Raw genomic sequence first — 20,487 nt, 5'->3', positions numbered from 1 at the left:
TGTGTGAAGTGTCGTAGTATATTTATTGGACATACCCTTTCCCTCACCGACCTTCGGCCTCAGCCATCCGTTTCCCGTCACTCTTAAAGTAGAGAGTCTATCGTTCTTGAGTACCCACATTGCTATACCTAAGAATATTGGAATATATCGAGTAAATAATAAGTAATTATTTGATAATTAATTCACTCTACTGGCTGTAGAGACCGATCTTATCTAAACATAATTTTCCGTAGTACCTTTCCTATTATTGACCCTAAATGTATTGGTGTTTATGGAAAGGTCATGATTGTTTGGATCAATTTTATTTCAATCCAGCGTTCCAACTATAGCATGCAAAGTGAATACACCGAATGTATTATGCTAGCTACATACATTCAAGGTGTTGGAATTCCACCATTAATTGGATGTTACGTTTTGCTGGGAGTGGCTAAATACCTGGTGGAAATATACTGTGATACAATCACTAGTCATTGTAGTGACAATGACGTATGTGCTGTTTTCAATGTTTTAAAGGGAAACACGGTAGGTAATGGATTGCCTTACTGAAATCAAGATTTTCTAGGTCTTAATGTAATAGAGGTAGGTTAGCTACCTACTTTTCTTATCATTACATGAAACGTTATTTTAATAGTATTAGTTAATAGTATAAGTTGGTGTTGGAGTACTATACAATACTATACTATACTAACTTGATAGGACTATTTGAAGCTTTGATCGATCGATATAACTTAGTAAAGAAAACGAGAGATAAATCTATGATTTAAACTATACTGAGATACCAATATTTCCAAGAAAGTAATAAGAACCCATTTCTGTTTCCAGATAACGGCATAAATATTACAATTCAATAGGTACATAAATTATGTTAAAAAAAAATCTTTCTAATCTTTACGAGATAGCAGTTTCGAAGAAGTGGAAGTAGCTACCTTCTAAAGCTGTTTTGTTCTATATTTTCTGCCTGGCAAACAACTTGGTCCTACTCTTAATACTAAAAAGTAATTTTCGTAATGAAAGTTCGTAATTTTTAAAGAATAGGTCTTTAAAAATTACGAACTTTCATTACGAAAATTACTTTTTCATCGACTTTTTATAAATAAAATTACTAAATACGAGGAAAATATAATAGTGCGGCAATGATAAATAATAATATTATTTTATTTATTTCCAGCTTTAATTATGAATTAATTAAGTATACTTAGATGATTGTAACTTTTATTGAAAGCGTTTATATATACAAAAATATTATTAAAATTTATTTACCAACTAATTATAAAAAAAGCTTCAATACATCATTTTATTCACTTAACATACTCGCAAAAGCGATAAATCAAAACATTCATTACATTTGGAGTTTGCGAAAGCAAATCATAAATATAAACATATTTTGATAGGATTTTAGGCATAATGTAATCTAAAAAAATACATTTCAATAATATGTTTGCAGTCTCTATGCTTGTAGTATTTATTTACTAGCTTGAAATTATTGATCCGTCAACACTTTCTCATCATCTATTGCGAAAAGGCTTTCTGACGAAACTGTTTTCGTATTGCAAAATGTAAGCGACGTTTCAATTTCCTCCATATTGTCAGGACACATAAACGATGACAAATCATCGTTTATGTGTCAATGTTTTAGATCGTCGTCAGTTTCGACTGCCTCGCAGCTGTGATACTTTGAGGAAGTGTCGGGACAGCTATCGGCAACTGACAGTTCGTCAGAGGAAGCTGTGGGTGCTTCGTGAGACGCTAGAGGTATCAGCTCTTCGTCTTCATCGGGATAGCTCTCTGCGACACCGTTGCGTTTGGCAATGCTTGGTCCAGTTTCAGCATCTCTTGACCAGTAAGCTATAAAGTAATAACAGTTTTAGGAATACAATAAAAAAAAAAGTGGTATCAGCGCGACTTGACTCTGGCTATCAAACGACCGGTCGCTGAAATGATGGGTTAAGATGTCTTAAATTGACGTCAAGTCGATTCCTACCCGTCGTACCCTATCTAAGCCGAAATATTTCTACATTTCTATAAATTATCTTTTTTTTTTGAGACTGCGTTGACATCTATCACCGCACCTTCACATCGTCTTAGATGGATGAATATAATTTTGTGCCGATTAAATATATTAAATGCTTTTAAAAAAATTCAAACCGCGACACGTTTAGTTCTGCTTGACCAGTTTAAAGTTAATAATGGTTTCTGTTAGTTTGATCAAAAATACCAATTCTAGATCATTATCAGTATAATATATTTGTAAATTTCGTATATAAGTATTGAAGCTCTTTAAACGAGATACACCTTCAATAACATTCATTCCAAAGACAAAAAGTTCAATCAGTGTTTTGGTAAAATAAAATATCTAGTTAAATAAACATACCATATATCTATTAAATAAACAAATAACGTCAATGGTTGTCTAGAAGAGATAGCTTTAGTGATAAGACCACCTTTGCACGCTCTATTTTATCTTCCAAGTTTCTTCTGTATTTGTGTTTAATTTATATAAAATGTGTGTGTGCAATAAAGACTTCAGACAAACAAACCAATCTTTTTTTATACACAACTTTCTAAATTGAATGCCACATGTCTTTCGAAAAACAAAAACAAACGCAGGTGAAGTCGCGGGCAACAGCCAGTATATTATAAAATCGCTTCCGTAAACAAAAAAGTTCATAGAATTTGTCGTGGGTAACATATCCATTTAATTAACTACCTATTTTTTTGAAATTTTACAAATACGAATCCTAAACGTATACACGTGGGATATACACGGATATTCCCTTAAGAATTCTATTAGTACTTGCTATCCTTTATATTTAACGAACGGCTAAAAGCTAGTCGCGCCATCTTCCATAATTTAGGTCAATTATGGAGCGAAAAGTATGTCAAGTGAATGTCCTCTTAAGTTTTCTGAAATTAACGGTTCTGTACAGAAAAGTTAGAGTGAACATAAATTAGTCCCACTTACGCAAAGTTTTCTCATGGCCTTTAGCCAACGGGCAATGAATTGGATCCCATTCAATGGGTAAATTGGTAATCCATGGCTTAATTTTCAATTTCAGAAATTGAAATCATTTCAAATTGTAGCATTTTTATTTTAAACTAGCATTTACCCGTGACTTTTACCGCGTCAAAATTATGTTTGGGAGTTGCTGGACAAATTATTTCGAGATATCGGGTGTTGAGAGTTTGAGACCTACAAAAGACCTTGTCAAGTGAACTGTATAAAGTGATCAAAACTCTTTTTTTTACCTTATATTTATAGGCATATGGTGATAGAAATGGGATATAGATATTTTATATGCGGTTTTAGATGAGACGCGCATACCTCGAAGATACCTATTCACTATTTCACTATTATTATAAGGTTTTCATTGTAGTAGAGCTGATCCTTGTGATGTTTATTAATTTAATAATTTTTGATTCTGTTTATTATTTACCTCTTTGATGATTTTGTATTTCTCGATGTAAATAAGCTTGTGTTAATGTAAAAAATATCTTTTGTTTGTTTATATATTATATTCTATGTTATTGTCCTTTTTTATGATTATTTTGTTATTGTTTAGTCGCGAGGATTCAGTGACGGCGAAGATAATGGGGCTGGCTGAAAACCAGTGCTGCGCGTTTTAGTATGCAGCTATACTGAGCCAGCTCCTTTGTCACACATTTTTTTTTTATACTTTAACAATTTTATGACACAAATGTGTGACAAGAAATACGATTTTTCTTTCTTTCTATCCTGGAAAGTACTATCGCCATGCTCATTTATGGCGCCAAGCAGAATTGCTTTGTTCTGGTTTGAAGGGCGTAGTGTAATTTTAGGCACTTGAGACTTAACACCTATGCCTCGGGTTAATGGGCCACAGGGCAGTTCTTTGAAAGACGTATTTTATGCACGCCTTGCATTAAAGTGTTGCTCTGTTTATAAGCGATGGTTTTGTAGTATAAAACATTAGAATAGAAAAGAATAGAAAAACTTTATTGCAACACAACACAATAGGCAAAAACACAAGGAAAACAGTAATAGTACTTAGTGCTAGAGTGCAAAGGCGGCCTTATCACTAACCTGAGCTTGCGAAGCTGATAAAAAAGTGGAAAGTGGATGGTGCATAAAGTATGTTACAAAAAATAAAATAAACTTACATGAACATACATACTACATTTACTAAATAACTATTAAAATATCGATATAAATTTATATATACTATAATAGATATTTATGCTTGGTTCTTCAATTTTTACTATAAAAAAAACAGGAAAAGGACTTCAAAGGACGTTCCAAACCAAGCTAGTTTTTGTGATACGACACAGGGATAAAAACTCGCTAAGCCTGCCATACTCGCCTGTGCATACTCTTCGAAATATATCCTACATTGCTGTACTTTCTATTTTTTATTTTCTAATTATAATTGACGGGCCAAGCAGATTAGTGGAAATCCATAGCCCATAAACAGAACGAGACCTCGCTAGGCGGGCAAGGAACACATCCTGCAATGTGCCCGCCTGTGTCCATCAACCGGAGGCGTATGGCAGTTATGCTAAGCTAGGAGCTTTACGTGCCTATAATTAAAGACCAGAATACAGCACCGCAACAATGAAACAAATAAGCATAACGGTAGTACTTCGACGAACGAACTCTGAAACATAAAGCTCTACTACTACTATTTCCACTTCATCATCATCATCATCATCATATCAACCCATTACCGGCCCACTACAGAGCATGGGCAACGCTTCCACAATGAGAAGGGGTTAAGGCCGTAGTCAACCACGCTGGCACTGTGCGGATTGGTTGACTCCACACACCTCTGAGGACAGTATGGACAACTCTCAGGCATGCAGGCTTCCTCACGGAGTTTTCCTTCACCGTTGAAGCAAGTGATATTTAAATTGCTTAAAACGCACATAACTTGGAAAAGTTAAAGTGCGTGGATTCGAACTCGGCCCCCCGAAAGTAAAGACGCAGTACTCACTAGGTTATCACTGCTTCACTATTTCCACTTACTGGATCTTTTTTCCGGTGGTACCGGCTGCACAGTCGTTGGCGGCGGCGGCTTGTTGGCAGACCGCAGTCTCCTTGGGCTGCGAGCTAATGCATGCGCTATACTTGGCAGCCGAATGTCTAGATGCGAGCCCCTTTCCGTTACGATCTTATTGTTCATGGCGTACAACTTTGTGGTGATGTCACGGGCGATCAATGTCGTGACCACGCAAGCGAGGTACGGCTCCTTCACGAACAAGTACTCCAACGAGCTACGCTGCCAGTACACGTAGCGGCAGGATGAAGCTGCTACTATAGAAACCTAAGGACCAGTTATTCTGTTATTTTATTTATTCATTTATATTCTTTATTTGTACAAGACATGTTAAGAAATGCACACGAAGAAGAAGGATACAAATGGCCTTATCGTTTAGTAGCGATCTCTGCCAGGCAACCTAAGGTAGAAGAGTAAAAAGAAAACAAAATGGTGAGGCGTATAGCATTAAAAACATACCAAATAACTACTTACATAAACCAGACTACAAACATAAAACAATACATAAACTAATATACATTTTATTATATGATAATTAACTACTTAAATAATAATTACGTAGTTTACAACACCGACGCAATGTGGCCTGTTTATTGGTTTTTGAAAGGATATGAATCGGTGAATGTGCTCAAGAACTTTGCCATCTCGTTCGCGTTGTTGTTGCAGACGTCGCGAGCGGTGGCATCCTTATGTGGTTGATATTGCATCAACACGCACGAAACGTTATTTATCCACGTTTCTGATGATTCACGTACCGCTAGGATGTGGAACGCACTCCCGGCAACTGTGTTTCCTGCCACGTATAACTTAAGTACCTTCAAGGCAAGAGTCAATAGACTTTTTCTTGGTAAGCGTGCTCAAACTTAGACCTTATCCTCATCATTGCTTTCTAACACGCATGATTGTCGACAAGCGTTGGCATATCGTTAAAAAAATATGAGTATGGTTGAACAAATAATAGCCGTCTGTATTGTCTAAGCCTTAACCGCATTTTTAATTATGCCTAGTAAAAAAATCCCGTGCAATTCACACACAGCAGAAACATCTGAAAAGCAGTCTAAGAGAGATTGAGATGGATATAGAGTGTCAGGAGTATGTTAGGATGAATGTAAGGTTTATTATTTTTTACCAAGCTTAAAAAATATTTAATTATATTATATATATATAACATCTAAGAACAATATGTATAATACGTTGTTCTTAGTATTACTTATATAACATATTATTCTGTTTCAATGTGTGTTTCTAAAACAGAATCACATTATCTCGCCGATATATCCTATACATTTGTGTTTATTTCTTTATCTTGACGTATTTTCGTTTCAATCGAGTTTCAAATTAAAACGATTCTAAAGAAGTTTTACTTTAAAAATTGCCCTAAAATAAGGAACCGTATTTGCCGCTGGTTCATCAATCAATCGCAATATTTAATGAGCCTTTTCCATAAAACTTGCTTTATTCTAGTGAAGAGCCCTTTTTGCTAATAACATATATATTTACTAGATCATGTTAACACAGGACAGGGCTTTCGCCGCAGAACATCGCGGTTGCTCGATGAATGGGCATCTTAGATTGTCTAAAGGATACGTAGGTACTAACTAGGGAGGGAGGCTTTGCAATATTGTCGGCCTCAGTCAGTGCCCTATTTTCTTGTAAATGCACCTTGAAGAAAGTACATCATACAATGATTATAAAATGGATGCCTCACAATATAATAAAATAAAAAAAAAACAACATTGTGAACGCAATGAACAAATAATATAATATCCTCTTAGCTTAAGGTTTATTTTCATACAAAAATGTCCATTTTATAAATGATCATCAAAATATATAGTATTAGTAGTACCTACTCAGTAACGTATAATCTTTGAAATTTGGCACGAAGGGGAGTCTTTTGGGTGCTTTTGGCATGAGTGAAGGAATAAATCCTAAAATCAATAATATCAAATCCGGATGGACTTATTACGTGTTGTAGGCCAATTGCAACTTGAATCTTGCGCTGCAAAAACCATTTCGTCTTACACGTAAAGTATGTTCAGGAGGAACATAAATAAAAAGTAATGTAACTTTCATAGTAGTCTAACTTTCTAAACATTTGTATATTTAACTGATGCTGAATCTCGAATGATAAACGTCAAAATAGAGCTTCAGAAAATGCCATTTCAGTACACCAACCTCAAATTCAAATTCACGTAATTTTGTAAGTCACTGTTCAGCCGCACCTTATTTCGAAAACATCACGAGGCATGCGGATCTTCATAGTACACGAGACAATTGTTTCATAAGGTCGAAACGAGCACCTTCTCAGCCTTTTATTGTCCTACTGGAAACAGGCCTCTCTCAAAGACAACTTCTTATTATGTTATTGACTATAACCGGTACATGCAGCTTAAAGTGATCTCCGAGGCACGGGATTTAATGTAGCCTTGTTATTAATATATCAATATATACTTGTCGAATTTAATAATGAACTATATAATAAAAAGTGTTCAGTCTTTTAAGGTAACGTCACACCTAACACTTTTTCCTCCTTATTCACTCTGTGAGACAATTTCATCTTTTCAAAATAATTTCACGAAAAATGTTCTTAGTTTGCGCGCCTAATAATTACTGAGGAAATGCTTTCAGCAAATTGCTAGTGCTATAAAGGTAGTTCATGCTAAACAAGCAATTTTACGGGCACAGCGTGTGTCGGGGCGTTGACGAAAGTGTTTAGTGTTAAGTTCATCGATATTTAACCTAGTTTCTTGCATTTATAGCCACTTTAGCTTTTATACAGCCGTATCAGACAACAATTAGGTCACCGGAATGGGGTAGGTGATGCGAAAGCTCACAATGACGTATGCTCAAATGTAATTGCCCATAAAACACAATTTGAAATGGCTATCATGTTACGCTATGCAAATATACTATAATAAATGTAGCCTGGGGAGACGAATTGGGAAACTGTAATGTCTTTCTAGATATTAACTAGTTATCTATTATCAAGATATTAATATAGAAGATATGATTATTCATTGTAAAGTCAACATCGCCTGAGGATGCTCCGGAATCGGAGCGAAACGTGCGTAGAAGGTACATTGCCGAAGAAATTATAAATTACACCATACAGATTCTCCTGCTTTTCGCGGACTATAAGCAAATTAAGCTTAATTTTCATAATATATCATGGATTTCCGCAAAGTAACGCCTGCTTCTATCCGATAGGTATATGAATTAGTTTGATGTTTTTTATTTTTTAAATATTACTTACAGTTATTGAGCCGCCTATAGTCGCATAGTGGTAGCTAGTTCGGTTGCACAAACGCCCTTAACTAAATTAACTGCTCTTAAATTTAAGTTAGTAAAATTTGTAAATTCATTTTCGAAAAGGAACTAAAAACAAATGATTTAATAAAGTTGGTAGGAATTGATTCTAAGAAAGTGTTTTTTTTATATTTCGGAACCATTCGGAAGCTTTCCGAACTAGTACAAACCAGCAAACTCCGAAGCATGGCAGCCCTTAATCTAACAATCTATATGGTAATAAGGTTATATATAAGTTCATGAACGCTTGTATCATCTGAGTACAGCTTTTATGTACCATATCAACATCACTGTAAGTACTCGTAACTGGATGAGTAGTAAAATTCCACCAGACTTTATGTACAAGGCCATCACTTATAATATTGGTTGAGATACGACTCTGCCCTTGCGGAGTAATAATGTGAGAGTTTTCCATTCTTTGAATCCCTAGAGATTGTGGAAACATGACTGTGGAAAAGTTCTGTATTATTATGAAAAAGTTTTATCCATAAGGTGCCTACTATACTAAGCTTCGCCTTCTCACATTTTCTGGGTTTTAGATATCGAATTAGTTAATCTATAAATAAAACAGACGACATAATGTAGGGTTAATTTTAAGAGAATGTATTTGAACATCCTAGACGTATAATAAAAAAGGTTTATTTTGTAGTAACACATCTTTACGCGCGCTTGACTTTGGGAGTAAGCTGGTAAATGCGTGACGAAAAGTGTGATCTGGCGAGGCCAACGAAATTGAGAAGGAGATATAAGTTAGTGAAGATAGAAAGAGACAGAGAGAGAGTTCCGTTTCGTACATTACTATAGGTGCACGAGATAGAGGTGATTGCACACATTTTCTTTCTCATTTTCTCTGACTGCCAAGTCTAATTTCTCTTTCTTATAATCAACCACGTTAATTACTGATGTATCCGAAATCAAAATAATGAATTAAAAAAAAATGCCAACCCAAAATAAATTTAAATATTTGTAGGAAATATTTTAATATATTTGTAATATATGTTTATGTAATTAGTTACATATATATGGAGCTAAAGAAGTTTTACTTCAGTCGTTTGGTCTAATGTACACTCGATTTAATTTATTTCTACACGTAGCGCAAACAGCTAGTTATTTAATAATTCTGTACCAAATTACCAATGATGTAGATAGCGATAACGACCTTTATAGACAGTGCCTGTAACATTTCGCACAAAGGTCGGGTGGAAGACTCGGTGGAGCGGAGAAACCTCCCGAAATAATGAACTCATCACAGCTGTTTTAGCCCCATTGCTTTGTTTAATGAGCTGACGATGACGCTATTACATTTGGGACGGGAAGTAAGATAATGCACACTAATTTCCATTACGTATTTAAGTAAGTAGAATAGCAACTAACACAGTTTCACACTTTACGTACAGGCGAACTTACTGTTTTTTTAGTTAGGTCTCTAATCTTAAAAAGTTAACTTGTGTATCTATTTGCGGTTCACGTATTCAAAAAAAAACGTGTAATAATGTAATAAGCATCCATATAGTTTACTTCGAACTAAAACCTCACGTTGTACGATAAATAAATAAGTTTTTCCATCTATCTATCGACCTATCTATCTTTTTTTTTTTTTTATTAACGATAGGCCAGCGTTTGACGACAATCATGCCCGTTAGAAAGCAATGATGAGGTCTAGGTTGGAGCACGCTTGCATAGAAAAAGCCTATTCACTCTAGCCTTGAAGGTACTTAAATTATACGTGGCAGGAAACACAGTTACCGGGAGGGCGTTCCACATCTTAGCGGCACGTATCAGAAACGTGGATAAAAAACGTTTATCAACCACATAAGGATGCCACCGCTCTCGGTGTCTCGCTGTTCTGTGGTAGAACGTGGAAGGGGGAACAATCGATTAAGTTAAGTTGTACACGTATACAGGGTAAGAACCTTTTTTTAAATTTATATTCCACTAAAAGTTAGCCCCTTGCAATCTCACCTGTTGGTAAGTGATGATGCAGTCTAAGATGCGGGCTAACCTGTTAGGGAATATGACAGTTGGTATATTCATCGGTTTCTACGCGACATCATACCGGAACGCTAAATCTTTGTCGGTAGGGTGGTAACTAGCCACGACCGAAGCCTCCACCAGACTTGATCAGAGAAAATTCAGAAACTATATAAATTGCCCCTGCCGGGAATCGAACCCGGGACCTCCGACTTAAAACACAGCGCTCTCGGCTGCGTTAGGGAGGTCGTCAAGTACGTTTTTTTTTAATATTTACTGTCTACTGTTGCAAAATGCGACATGTAATTCTAAAACATCTTCTGTAAGGGAAGCAATGTAACTGTTAATGCTCCGGTTTCGGAGCGAAACGTGCGTAGAGGGTATATATATATTGGAATATAAAGATTGAAAAAATTATAAATTACACAATACAGATTCTACCTTTCGCGGAGTATAGCAAAATAAGCTTAATTTTCATAATATATCATGGAATTCCGCAAAGTAACGCCTGCTTCTATCCAGTGTTATTATTTGTAATCGTATTCCACTTACTATAGCCATGCACCAATGGTGGTATTGGCGTTAACGTTTTAAAGCACTGAGCTTAGTATAGTAACATATTAAAACATTGTTTTAAAGGGATAACAATTTCTTACCTTAAATTTTTCATCTATAGTAGCTCGACTGGATTCGAATTCCGGTGAATCCAGAAATTCACAGGGCAATATCGGATGAAGAAATTGATGTCCACTCATCACGTTTACCTACATAGGAAGATAAATTTTTCATTAAAATTTTTCATTAATAATATATTTTTCATTACATTATATAATTCACGTAATTCAGAAATATAGATAACAAACAAAATTCAGAAAATAATGTATATATACGTAGTAGATATTGATTTATATGAGACAGTAAGCTTAGATTTTTGTAACAAACATCCGAAATGAAGTTAATCCGTTTGCTTGTTTGTTCTTTTTTTTTACAGTTCCTAATGGAAAAAACCCTTAAAAGATCAATAAATTTTGTCTTATTTCCCGTCTAGTTGCCCGTTCGTGTGTCAGCAACAGCTTCAGGTATCAAATTTAATTAAAACAATGGTCTCTTTTATCGCTGAAAATATTTCATGTCAGTTACATTGAATAACAAGAAACAGCCTTTCGAAGCGTGAGATTTTGATGTGATACTGCATTTAACTACGAATAACATCTTTCTCGTTCGAATGAATACAAAAACACCTCACACAAGGATCCTAGTTTGAGGCCAGGGCAAACATTTATCTACCTTGGGATGTTGTAAAGTATGTATGAAAACTGTTTTATTAAAGCTTTTTATTTTTTTATCCCGGTTCATAAGGAAACTATAGACTGTATAAAATCTACGAACCATAGTTGTGAGTTCCCGTTTAGGTTACGATTTAGGTTTACCGCGACGCAAAGTTAATGGAGGTGAAACTGCGAAGCACCCCTGGTATAATTTTTTTGGAATTGTTTGTTAGCAACTAAGTTTAACCACAGTTATTAAAATGTTGGCATTCCCAAGCATTCCGCGTTGTCTGTAATACATAAACAGACCAAAAACGGCAATAATTTGGTTTAAGGCCTCACAGATCCGAAATCCGCAAAATAACTCATTTTCAACATTTTTACGAAAAATGAGGAGGTTCTCAATTCGGTTTTTTTTTATGTTTGCTCGCTCAGAACTCTTTCATTTATAAACCGATTTGAAAAAATATTTAAAAAAACGTAAAATGCATAGCCAAACTCATTTCATGATACTAAACTGAAAGCACAACAAATGGCGGCCAAGTAACAGGAGGGCCGACCCCAAATAGGGAAAGCGCCAGAAAAATGGTGATGAGAATGATGATGACCTTCCATGTGGTCCCATTTTCATCATGTCAAGATCTGTTGAAGTGATCCAGGAGAAATTGAGGGAACTCTTGAAATATTACAGGGACAACAATAGCGATTTGAGTATTTTTTAAAGTACTCTATTTTCAGCATTTTCTATTAAAAGCACCATTTAACGAATTGAAACTTATGATGAAGACCACAGATGGCCACCGGAACTACACAATAACAAGTATTACACTGGTTGTAAAAATTACGTGGAGGTGTAAACAGGGAGATATTATATCTCCAAAACTGTTTAACAGTGCTCCAGTAGACTTGATTAAATGCTGGATTGAAAAGGACAACGACTTCGTCTCACACCTGCAGTTTTCTGACGACGTGGTTGTCTTGGCAGAAACTCCTCAAGATCTCGAAGAATTGCTGAATTACCTAAGCCGTTCTTCCAGACGTTGTAGGTCCGTTGTAGGACTTGTAGGTCTCGGGATAAACGTGGACAAAACTAAAGTCATTCAATCAACAAGTTGTCCCGACTCCTACAATAGTCGAAAATGTTGACATAGAAATGTTTTCAAAATACAAGTACCTTGGCCAGATCATACAACTTGGAAACAATTTTGAAGAAGAAGCCAACAGAAGAATACAGTTGAGCTGGGCAGCATTTGGGAAGTCATTTTAAGTCGGTGTCAAGGAGAATGTAGAAAATTAGTAGTAGTACTTTCATTGCTACGATTTAAAAAGGAATACCAATTATATTGTTACTATACATAGTAAATCTCTACATTTTACTTGGCACCGTCTTAAAAATGTAGTAGAAAACATTTATTTCTTGCTTTTTGTTGTGTCAAAAGTGTTTTTTTTAACATAGTCTTCTTAAACAGTTTTTACGTACCTATAGTAAATCTGGGTTATTTATTAAGCATTACTATAATATCCTCCTCCTGGTTTATGATTCACTTATTTTTTTTTTTACTTATACACCTCTAACTAATGGGTAGTTAGAGGTGCATAAATAAAAAGGAAAATAATATGCTTGATAAAAAATATATATATGTAGATATAACGAAAAAAACGTCATCCGTCAATTTTATTTACTGTCCGAAATTCAACCCGGTTATCGCACTTATCGCGGAACTACCGGGTTAATATAATATGGCCGCACGTCGCAATGAACACCCACATGCTAATTCATTTTTAACAATGCGAAGTGCCGTCAAAAATCACGTCCCCGCCGTTAGGCAGTCTCGTATCGCAATAAGTACATAGCAAACATTGGCACGTGCACCCACAAAAATTGTTTTAAATTTGCCCGCTGTGTAACGATCCATGAAACAAGCCTGCAATTTGCATAATTTGTAACCGCCGAGGATAGTGGTTCCACCCAAGTGATTCTTGCTAGATAAGCTATGAGATACGGTAATGGTGGAATTGCAGTCCTCATAAATACTTGATCAACAAGTTCATCGTTTTCCCCAACTACCTACATAAACCGTGCAATGCTAAAAAATAAAATGCACAAGACAATCTGTTTTTTGTTTGTATGTTTTCAACCGCTGTAAGGTTTTTGAGGAAATTTCGCAGTAATTTAGTAGACGACCATTATTATAATTATAACTTTTTATTTGTACACCAAATGAAATACCTAAATAAGCACTTACTTACCAGAAAACAGAGAAATAAAATTAGAAGCAGAATACAAGAGGCGGCCTTATCGCTTAGTAGCGATCTCTGCCAGGCAACCTTAGAATTCGGAAAAAAAAGAGGAGAACAAACTGCAGGTGGTACAAAATATAAAATGCATACGAGTACATATGAATAACTAAAAAACTTCTACTACCTACTACCAAATGTTTCGCGTTGTAGCATAAAAATAATAAATACACAGACTCGATCCCAGACGCTAAAATTCATAAAACTCGCTCTACGGCTTCTGCTTTTTAAAATTCCGGAATTAGTGGCATAAAATTAGCTTCATGATATTAATGTCCACAATTTTGAATTTTGTTGACCTGACGCATTATGGTCCTACAATTGGTCTTTGGCTGGGAGGCACAATTATATAATTTATGACCTGCCGCCCAGCCAAGCGGTTTAGCGTTCCAGTACGATGACGCGTAGAAACTGTTTAGAGTTTAGCCATTTTGGACTCCACCATCACCTACCAACAGGTGGGATTTCAGTCAAGGGCTAACTTGTAGAGTAAGAAGAAAAAATATGAGTCTTATGAAACTGCGATTTGAGAATTTAAAGAAAATTAATTTGGTTTAATAAAGTTTATAATGGAGATTCCAAATGTAATTCTCTTTATCTTCGGTCATAAAAATGAAAAAAATTAATTTCCCATCGTCGAAATCGCAGGCAAAAAGGACGTATATTCACGTATAAATTAAGCCGTCCTCAACTTTCATTTAGAAGCATGTAACTTCGGCCAAGTTATTTTACAGGAAATTTTATAACAGTGCCAACACTAACGCCTTAGTTTGCTGAGTAAATAGTTTACTTTCGGAATACTATTTTACGTGTCTACTTTCGAGATTGCTTCTTATTCAAACATTTGAATAATAAGCACGCGATTGTTAGTATATAATAAGCTTCGTTTATTTACTCTTCACTTACAACGCTACGGCTACAAATTTGTTATAATTAATACTAAGTATTACTATAAACGTGAATGTGTGTTTTTTGCTTTTTTCACGCAGCAACAGGTCAACTGGTTGAGGGGACTTTTTGCAACGAGAGAAATAGATTGTGGGCAGGAGGGTGATATTTAGTAGTAATATAGCTTTTTGTAAAAGTGTCCATCCGGGGAAGTACTATCGCGAATCGCCATGCTTATTTCTGCTGCTAAGCTGCGGGACACAATTCCGCTGGTTGATTACGTATCTCACAACAGGCTTCCGGCAGGCGCAAATCACACGATCATCGCTGTTGAACGTCATTTTTGCAAACAAAAAAAAACCAATATTAACGATTGGCAGCAAAGATTGCAAGATTTACGACTGTTGCAAACCTCTCGTAAGATACGTGATCATGTAAGGCGTGGTTATCGGCACATGAGGCTCAACACCTACGCCTCAGCTTGATGTCCTCAGGCGACAGAAGTTGTGTTTGTTGTGGGCTCTTCTTAGACCAGGGCGCGTTCGGAACCCTCGTAGCTTTAGGTTTAAGTAGGCGAACGAATTTATGACCATCCCCTTACAATTATGTAAACATATATGTATGAACGCTTTTTTTTTCTGTCGTGGTGGAAAAGCTTTATGGCTACCTCTGTCCTTTTAGGCAGGACAGAGGTTATATGGGACTCGTTTACCCGAACTAAAAACCACCACGGCATGTCCCCCTCGTTGGCTTTATTGGACGTCCGGGGAACCCGTTGTATACTTCCCAATGTATGAACGCTTACATATATGTTAACATAATTGTAGTGCCTGTGATAGCCCTATATGTATAAAGAAATTTTGAATTTGAATTTAACACTTTATTCATTTATACGCTTTATTTGTACACTACAACTTCAGAAGAAAAAAAACACTGCAAAAATGTCGGACGTGTGACTTGCATGACCTGCGAAAAGTTGCTTTGTTCATAGGCGATGGTTTTCTCTCCGTCCGACAATTAATACTATAAATAAAGGCTAGGTAGGTAGCTGCCGTAATATACTTACTACACTTTTTATCCCGGTAAAATACAGAGTTCCTATGCGCTAGAGCGCAAGTTTGTCATTAGGTTACTACTTAACTACTTTTACTTTTACCTTTCTGCAATGTAGAGTTACAGAACGCTAAGGAGTTAAATTTAAATGGTACCGAAAATACTTCCAACTCAGCAAAGAAATTTATATAAATGAAATCTGGAGACATGGAATACCTATAACATCGCCAGGGTTTTCAAATAAAAATAAAGTGCCGTCCTCGATTATCTTATTTTTTTTGGGGACAATTAAACAATACATACTTATATTAATAAAATAAAAATCATTTAGCAAAGCTCCTTTTGGGGAACTTTTTGAAACAAAACTATAAAAAAGTAGTTACCTTTCCAGAGAGTAAAAGTCCAAGGCGATCTGTTTTCGTGAGGTTTTGCATGGCGTAAGCCTCACCAGCGTGTAACGACATAACATGTGCAAAATCCGGCGACACCATCCTTTTAAACTGGAGTCTTGACACCTAAGAGGTATGTTTAAGTGTACAGACGTTTTAGTGTACTACAAGAATACAGTTGTTAGGTAATATATTAATATTTCTCTGAAAGGGTGTGATGTCTACCGATCCGCAATTGGCCAGCATGGTGGACTATAGTCCTACACAATCTGAGAGGAGACCAGTGTCCTGTTATCTGGCAAAAGATTGCAAGCAAGTGATATTCAATTGCTTAAAAGGCACATAACTTCGAAACGTTACAGGTGCGTCCCGGGGATCGAATTCCGTGAGCCGTTTCCCCGTAAGTGAGGCCGAAGCCCTAACCTGTCACCTGTGCTTGTTCACCTTATTATACTTATTCGCTTTATTATTATCAGATCAAAATAATTAAAATTTTCCAAACTCACGTACGACAAACTTTGAAAATTTACAGGTACCTGGAGGTTTAGGACTAATTTAAACTTTTAGATAGGTACCTACCTATCTATCTAAATTTGCTGCAACAAAGGTTCTGAGCAGATACTATTACGTGCTTATATACTCGTATTTTATGCACCAAATAAATTAACGAAGTTCTTCAAGGAGTCCGCAGCCTTTATTTTCTAATTAAGATACAAATCGTACCTCTCTATGAGCTATCTAAGCCCAAAACCTATCAATACGTTTGGTACTACCCGGGAATCGATCCCAGAACTTCGGGATCCGTAGGATCCAAAGGAATTAAACACTAAACCAACGAGGCAGTTAATGAAATTTAAATTTGTTATTTAAAAAAATAGGGAAATAACTGCCGTAACCGAAACGGGCATTAGTTTGTTTTGAAGAGATATATTAAAATTTGTATTTAAATTCATCCTTTTAAATAAAATATCTCTATTGATGTTTTTTAGGCTACAAATCCGCACTTGGCCAGCGCGGCGTAGACTACGGCCTAAACCCTTCTCATTCTGACAGGAGACCCGTGCCCGTGGGGCTGATGTTGATGATGATGACGATGTTTTTGTATGATAGAGGACTTTTTGTTACCTTAAAAGGTTCGAATAGTGTATGATAGACTTCTTCAAGCTCCGGATCAAATTTGACAGGTCTCATCTCATAAACTAGGTAGACAACCTGAGCAAGATTCAGGAACACGAAGCCGAAGTTCCACGAGAATGCGTCAGGTGAACAAATTACGTGCCACGCCCACACTGAGTATAGCATAAAACCTGTTAAACAAGGTGCGTATGATTTACAGAACCACCCTGATACCAGAACACCTTTTCTTTTGTAGGGAAATCCTCTTGCAACGACGAGGAGGTTATGTCGACTGGAAAATGGTTAAAGGCTATCCCTGCAACTTCCCCTCTAATTCCATACTTAAGCACGCGAAATTAACCATTTTGTATTTTTACCACTTTATATTTACTCCGAATTTACTGCGAATTCGCTTGCCTTATCCGGGAAAGGGTGACTTGGCTGGTTGCCCACATTCATTGGAGGGCTTGTGGCCCGTCAAGGAATGGGACTAGTGGGTAGGGTGGACGGCGAACGTTCGCTGCGTCCGCCGTCGGCGATTGAAGGCCGGGATCTGGAGGGTGTTTCACTTCAACCCGTTTTGCTCCTGGTGTCTTCACCACGGCCATCGCATTGCTGCTCGCGGCTAGCGAGCTGTTGTTCTGGCACGCCTCTGACGGGTGAAACTGCGCACGTCGTCCCTCAGGGTAGGTCAGCTTCGTCTGATATCCGCTGGCGAAGTCATGGTTGAATGTGAAAGCGTTCTCGTGGCTCCGCCCCTATGTGGTAAGTAGGGACACCGTGGGGTGTCAGTCACTAAGAGTTCGACATAACCTTTGCGCCTTCCCCTATAAGTTTGAGGATTTCTCCACAAAAAAGACAATTTGAATGGAACTAATTTGGCACATAGTAGGCTGTGTAGGAGAAAGATAAACGCTTACGACGATGTTGAATTGAAAACTTACACTTAGGGTACTAAAAGCTAGGGTTCTCTGCCAATGATGTGCAAGATTGTATGAAAGGGATGTGCTGTTTTTAAAAACAGCAGAGTAATTTAACGATGGCGACGGACGCCAATGTAAGATCGAGGCGAGATCGAGTATAACTTACTTAAGTAATTTCAACTAAACGAGACATTTAATTGCGTACTAAAATCCAACTCACTGACTGATTTTATTATCCTATACCAACTTCCTTGTGACCTATTCTAATTCTTTCGTGAAATTAGATACGAAGGTTGGTTTAGATACAAATAAAGAGCATCTTCAATAAAACAGTTCCGAAGCATCTACTAAGATTTACATACGCTAAGTTTAGTTAAAATAGGTTTTGTAAGAACTCTTTTACGCGGAAAATCTTAGGGCTCGTTTAACATATTACGATGAAACATACAGGGTAGACTAAAGAGAATATTTAAAAAATATGACTTACCAAATATTAAAATTGTGTGCATCCAAAGCTGTCCCTTCTTTGTACTTGGAGCGCAAAAGGCAGCCACGAAGAGAGCATTTGAGAGCTAAATTCAAATTTTATTATAAATTAATAACATGAATTCTATTTCATTTTGGTTTGCTATTTCATTTAGATTTAGTAACGTAGAGTGGATGGGGACCGTAGAAACATTGGCCCCCAGTGGCAGAGTTCAGGGGACGGCATTTCGAAAAACAAAAGTCAGCTGCCGCAATGGCGTCAAAAGCGCTTATATTAATCTTTACTTAGAACATATAATACAAATTTTTGGATAGTTCACGCAGCAACAGAACAACGGATCGAAGTCATTTTTTTACAAAAAATCATAAGTATGGGGTAAATATAAAACGCGATTCTTTTCTTACGTCCTGATACAAAAATAGATGTGTAAAAATATACTGCGACTAAGGAATATTCCGACAATACAAACACATCGCCATCTAGCCCTAAAATAAGCGAAGCCTGTGTTATGGGTAATAAGATGACTGATAAATATTTTACTGAGCAATTTACACATATACTTATATATTATAAGTACACAGATAACCACCCAGACACTGAAAAACATGTTCATCGCACCAACATTTTCCAGCTGTTATGGAAATTGAAACCACGGCCTCTCGGTCGTCAAAGTCATGAAATGTGTGGATTTTGAGAAATTTTAATATTTAAGTAGTTTTAGATCATTCGCAGAACCCGTTTTATTTCGGGACACCTACTAATATAAATCTTAATGCGATACTGAGTTCGTTGCCTTATCCACCTTTAACGAAGCAACTTTCTTAGGTAAGTCAGGAAAACTTGAAAAATAAAGCTACAGTCAGGTGGAGTCCTATCAAAAAAAGAGCTAGTTGGAAATAGGATAATGGGTAAGTTTAATATATTTTAATAGATACAAACAACAATAAAACTATAAGTATAAACAAACCTGAAATAATGGATGTTGTGGAAATCTCCATAAAGGACACCACGGCCAATACCATGGTCCTAAAAAGGAAAAGACGCAGTGTCAGAATAAATGCATACATAAGGCTTTTATTTTTAATAATATTTTCTGCCGAGGCTTCGGCTTGTTACCACCCATACCAACAAAGACGATTTTCGGTGATGCCACGTAGAAACCGATTTGGGTTATAGTTTTCATACTCTTAACGGGTAAGCCCGCTACCATCTTACAAATCATCACTTAGCAACAGGTGAAATTGCAGTCAATGGCTAGCTTGCAGTAAAAAATATAATTAGCATATAGGTAATCCATAATTTCATGTTTTATATAAATAAATACAGTTTTAACCCTTGTGTGCCTGATATAAGTTCATGTAGGTATGAAAAATAAAAAAATCTAAATATTTTAATTTTAACTTAGGAAAATTATCTCACGATGAAACAACAAACGTCGTGGGGCTTATTTACGTAAAATAAAAAAGTGCTTGCATTAGGCACTTCATGTAAATAAATATTTATAAACACATACCTGAAGGCATGGTATAGTTGGTTGACCCAAAATCCTGTAAAGTTCCATTTTCGCCGGGCCATGAAAAATTATATTCGCCAATTTCAAGATATTCACTTTTAGCATCAGATAAGCTTCCGTGGGGCATTTTAAATTTATATTGATTACAAAGAAATAATAACTAAAAAGTCGCTGTATATTTGGTGTTTTCTCCTAGCTTGTCGTTCATTCATACAATCTGCATTCATTCGCGCCAAAATCAATAT

The 20,487-nt window shown here is 36.3% G+C and overlaps 1 protein-coding gene across 1 annotated transcript; it reads right to left on the bottom strand.

Annotated features, from left to right (window-relative positions):
- Positions 1–1,278: 1,278 nt before the first annotated feature.
- LOC120625789 (popeye domain-containing protein 3-like) lies at positions 1,279–20,439 on the bottom strand. Its single transcript, XM_039892996.1, has 8 exons — positions 20,243–20,439; positions 19,697–19,755; positions 18,730–18,814; positions 17,329–17,510; positions 16,198–16,329; positions 10,964–11,071; positions 5,000–5,297; positions 1,279–1,845 (listed from the first exon to the last, which is right to left on the bottom strand). The coding sequence occupies exons 1-8, from the start codon at positions 20,367–20,369 to the stop codon at positions 1,625–1,627; spliced, it is 1,212 nt and encodes a 403-aa protein (XP_039748930.1). The 5' UTR covers positions 20,370–20,439; the 3' UTR covers positions 1,279–1,624.
- Positions 20,440–20,487: the final 48 nt, after the last annotated feature.

This window comes from Pararge aegeria, chromosome 8 (assembly GCF_905163445.1).
Source record: "Pararge aegeria chromosome 8, ilParAegt1.1, whole genome shotgun sequence".
NCBI classification, from domain to species: Eukaryota; Metazoa; Arthropoda; class Insecta; order Lepidoptera; family Nymphalidae; genus Pararge; species Pararge aegeria.
This window is presented reverse-complemented; position numbering and strand designations above follow the sequence as displayed.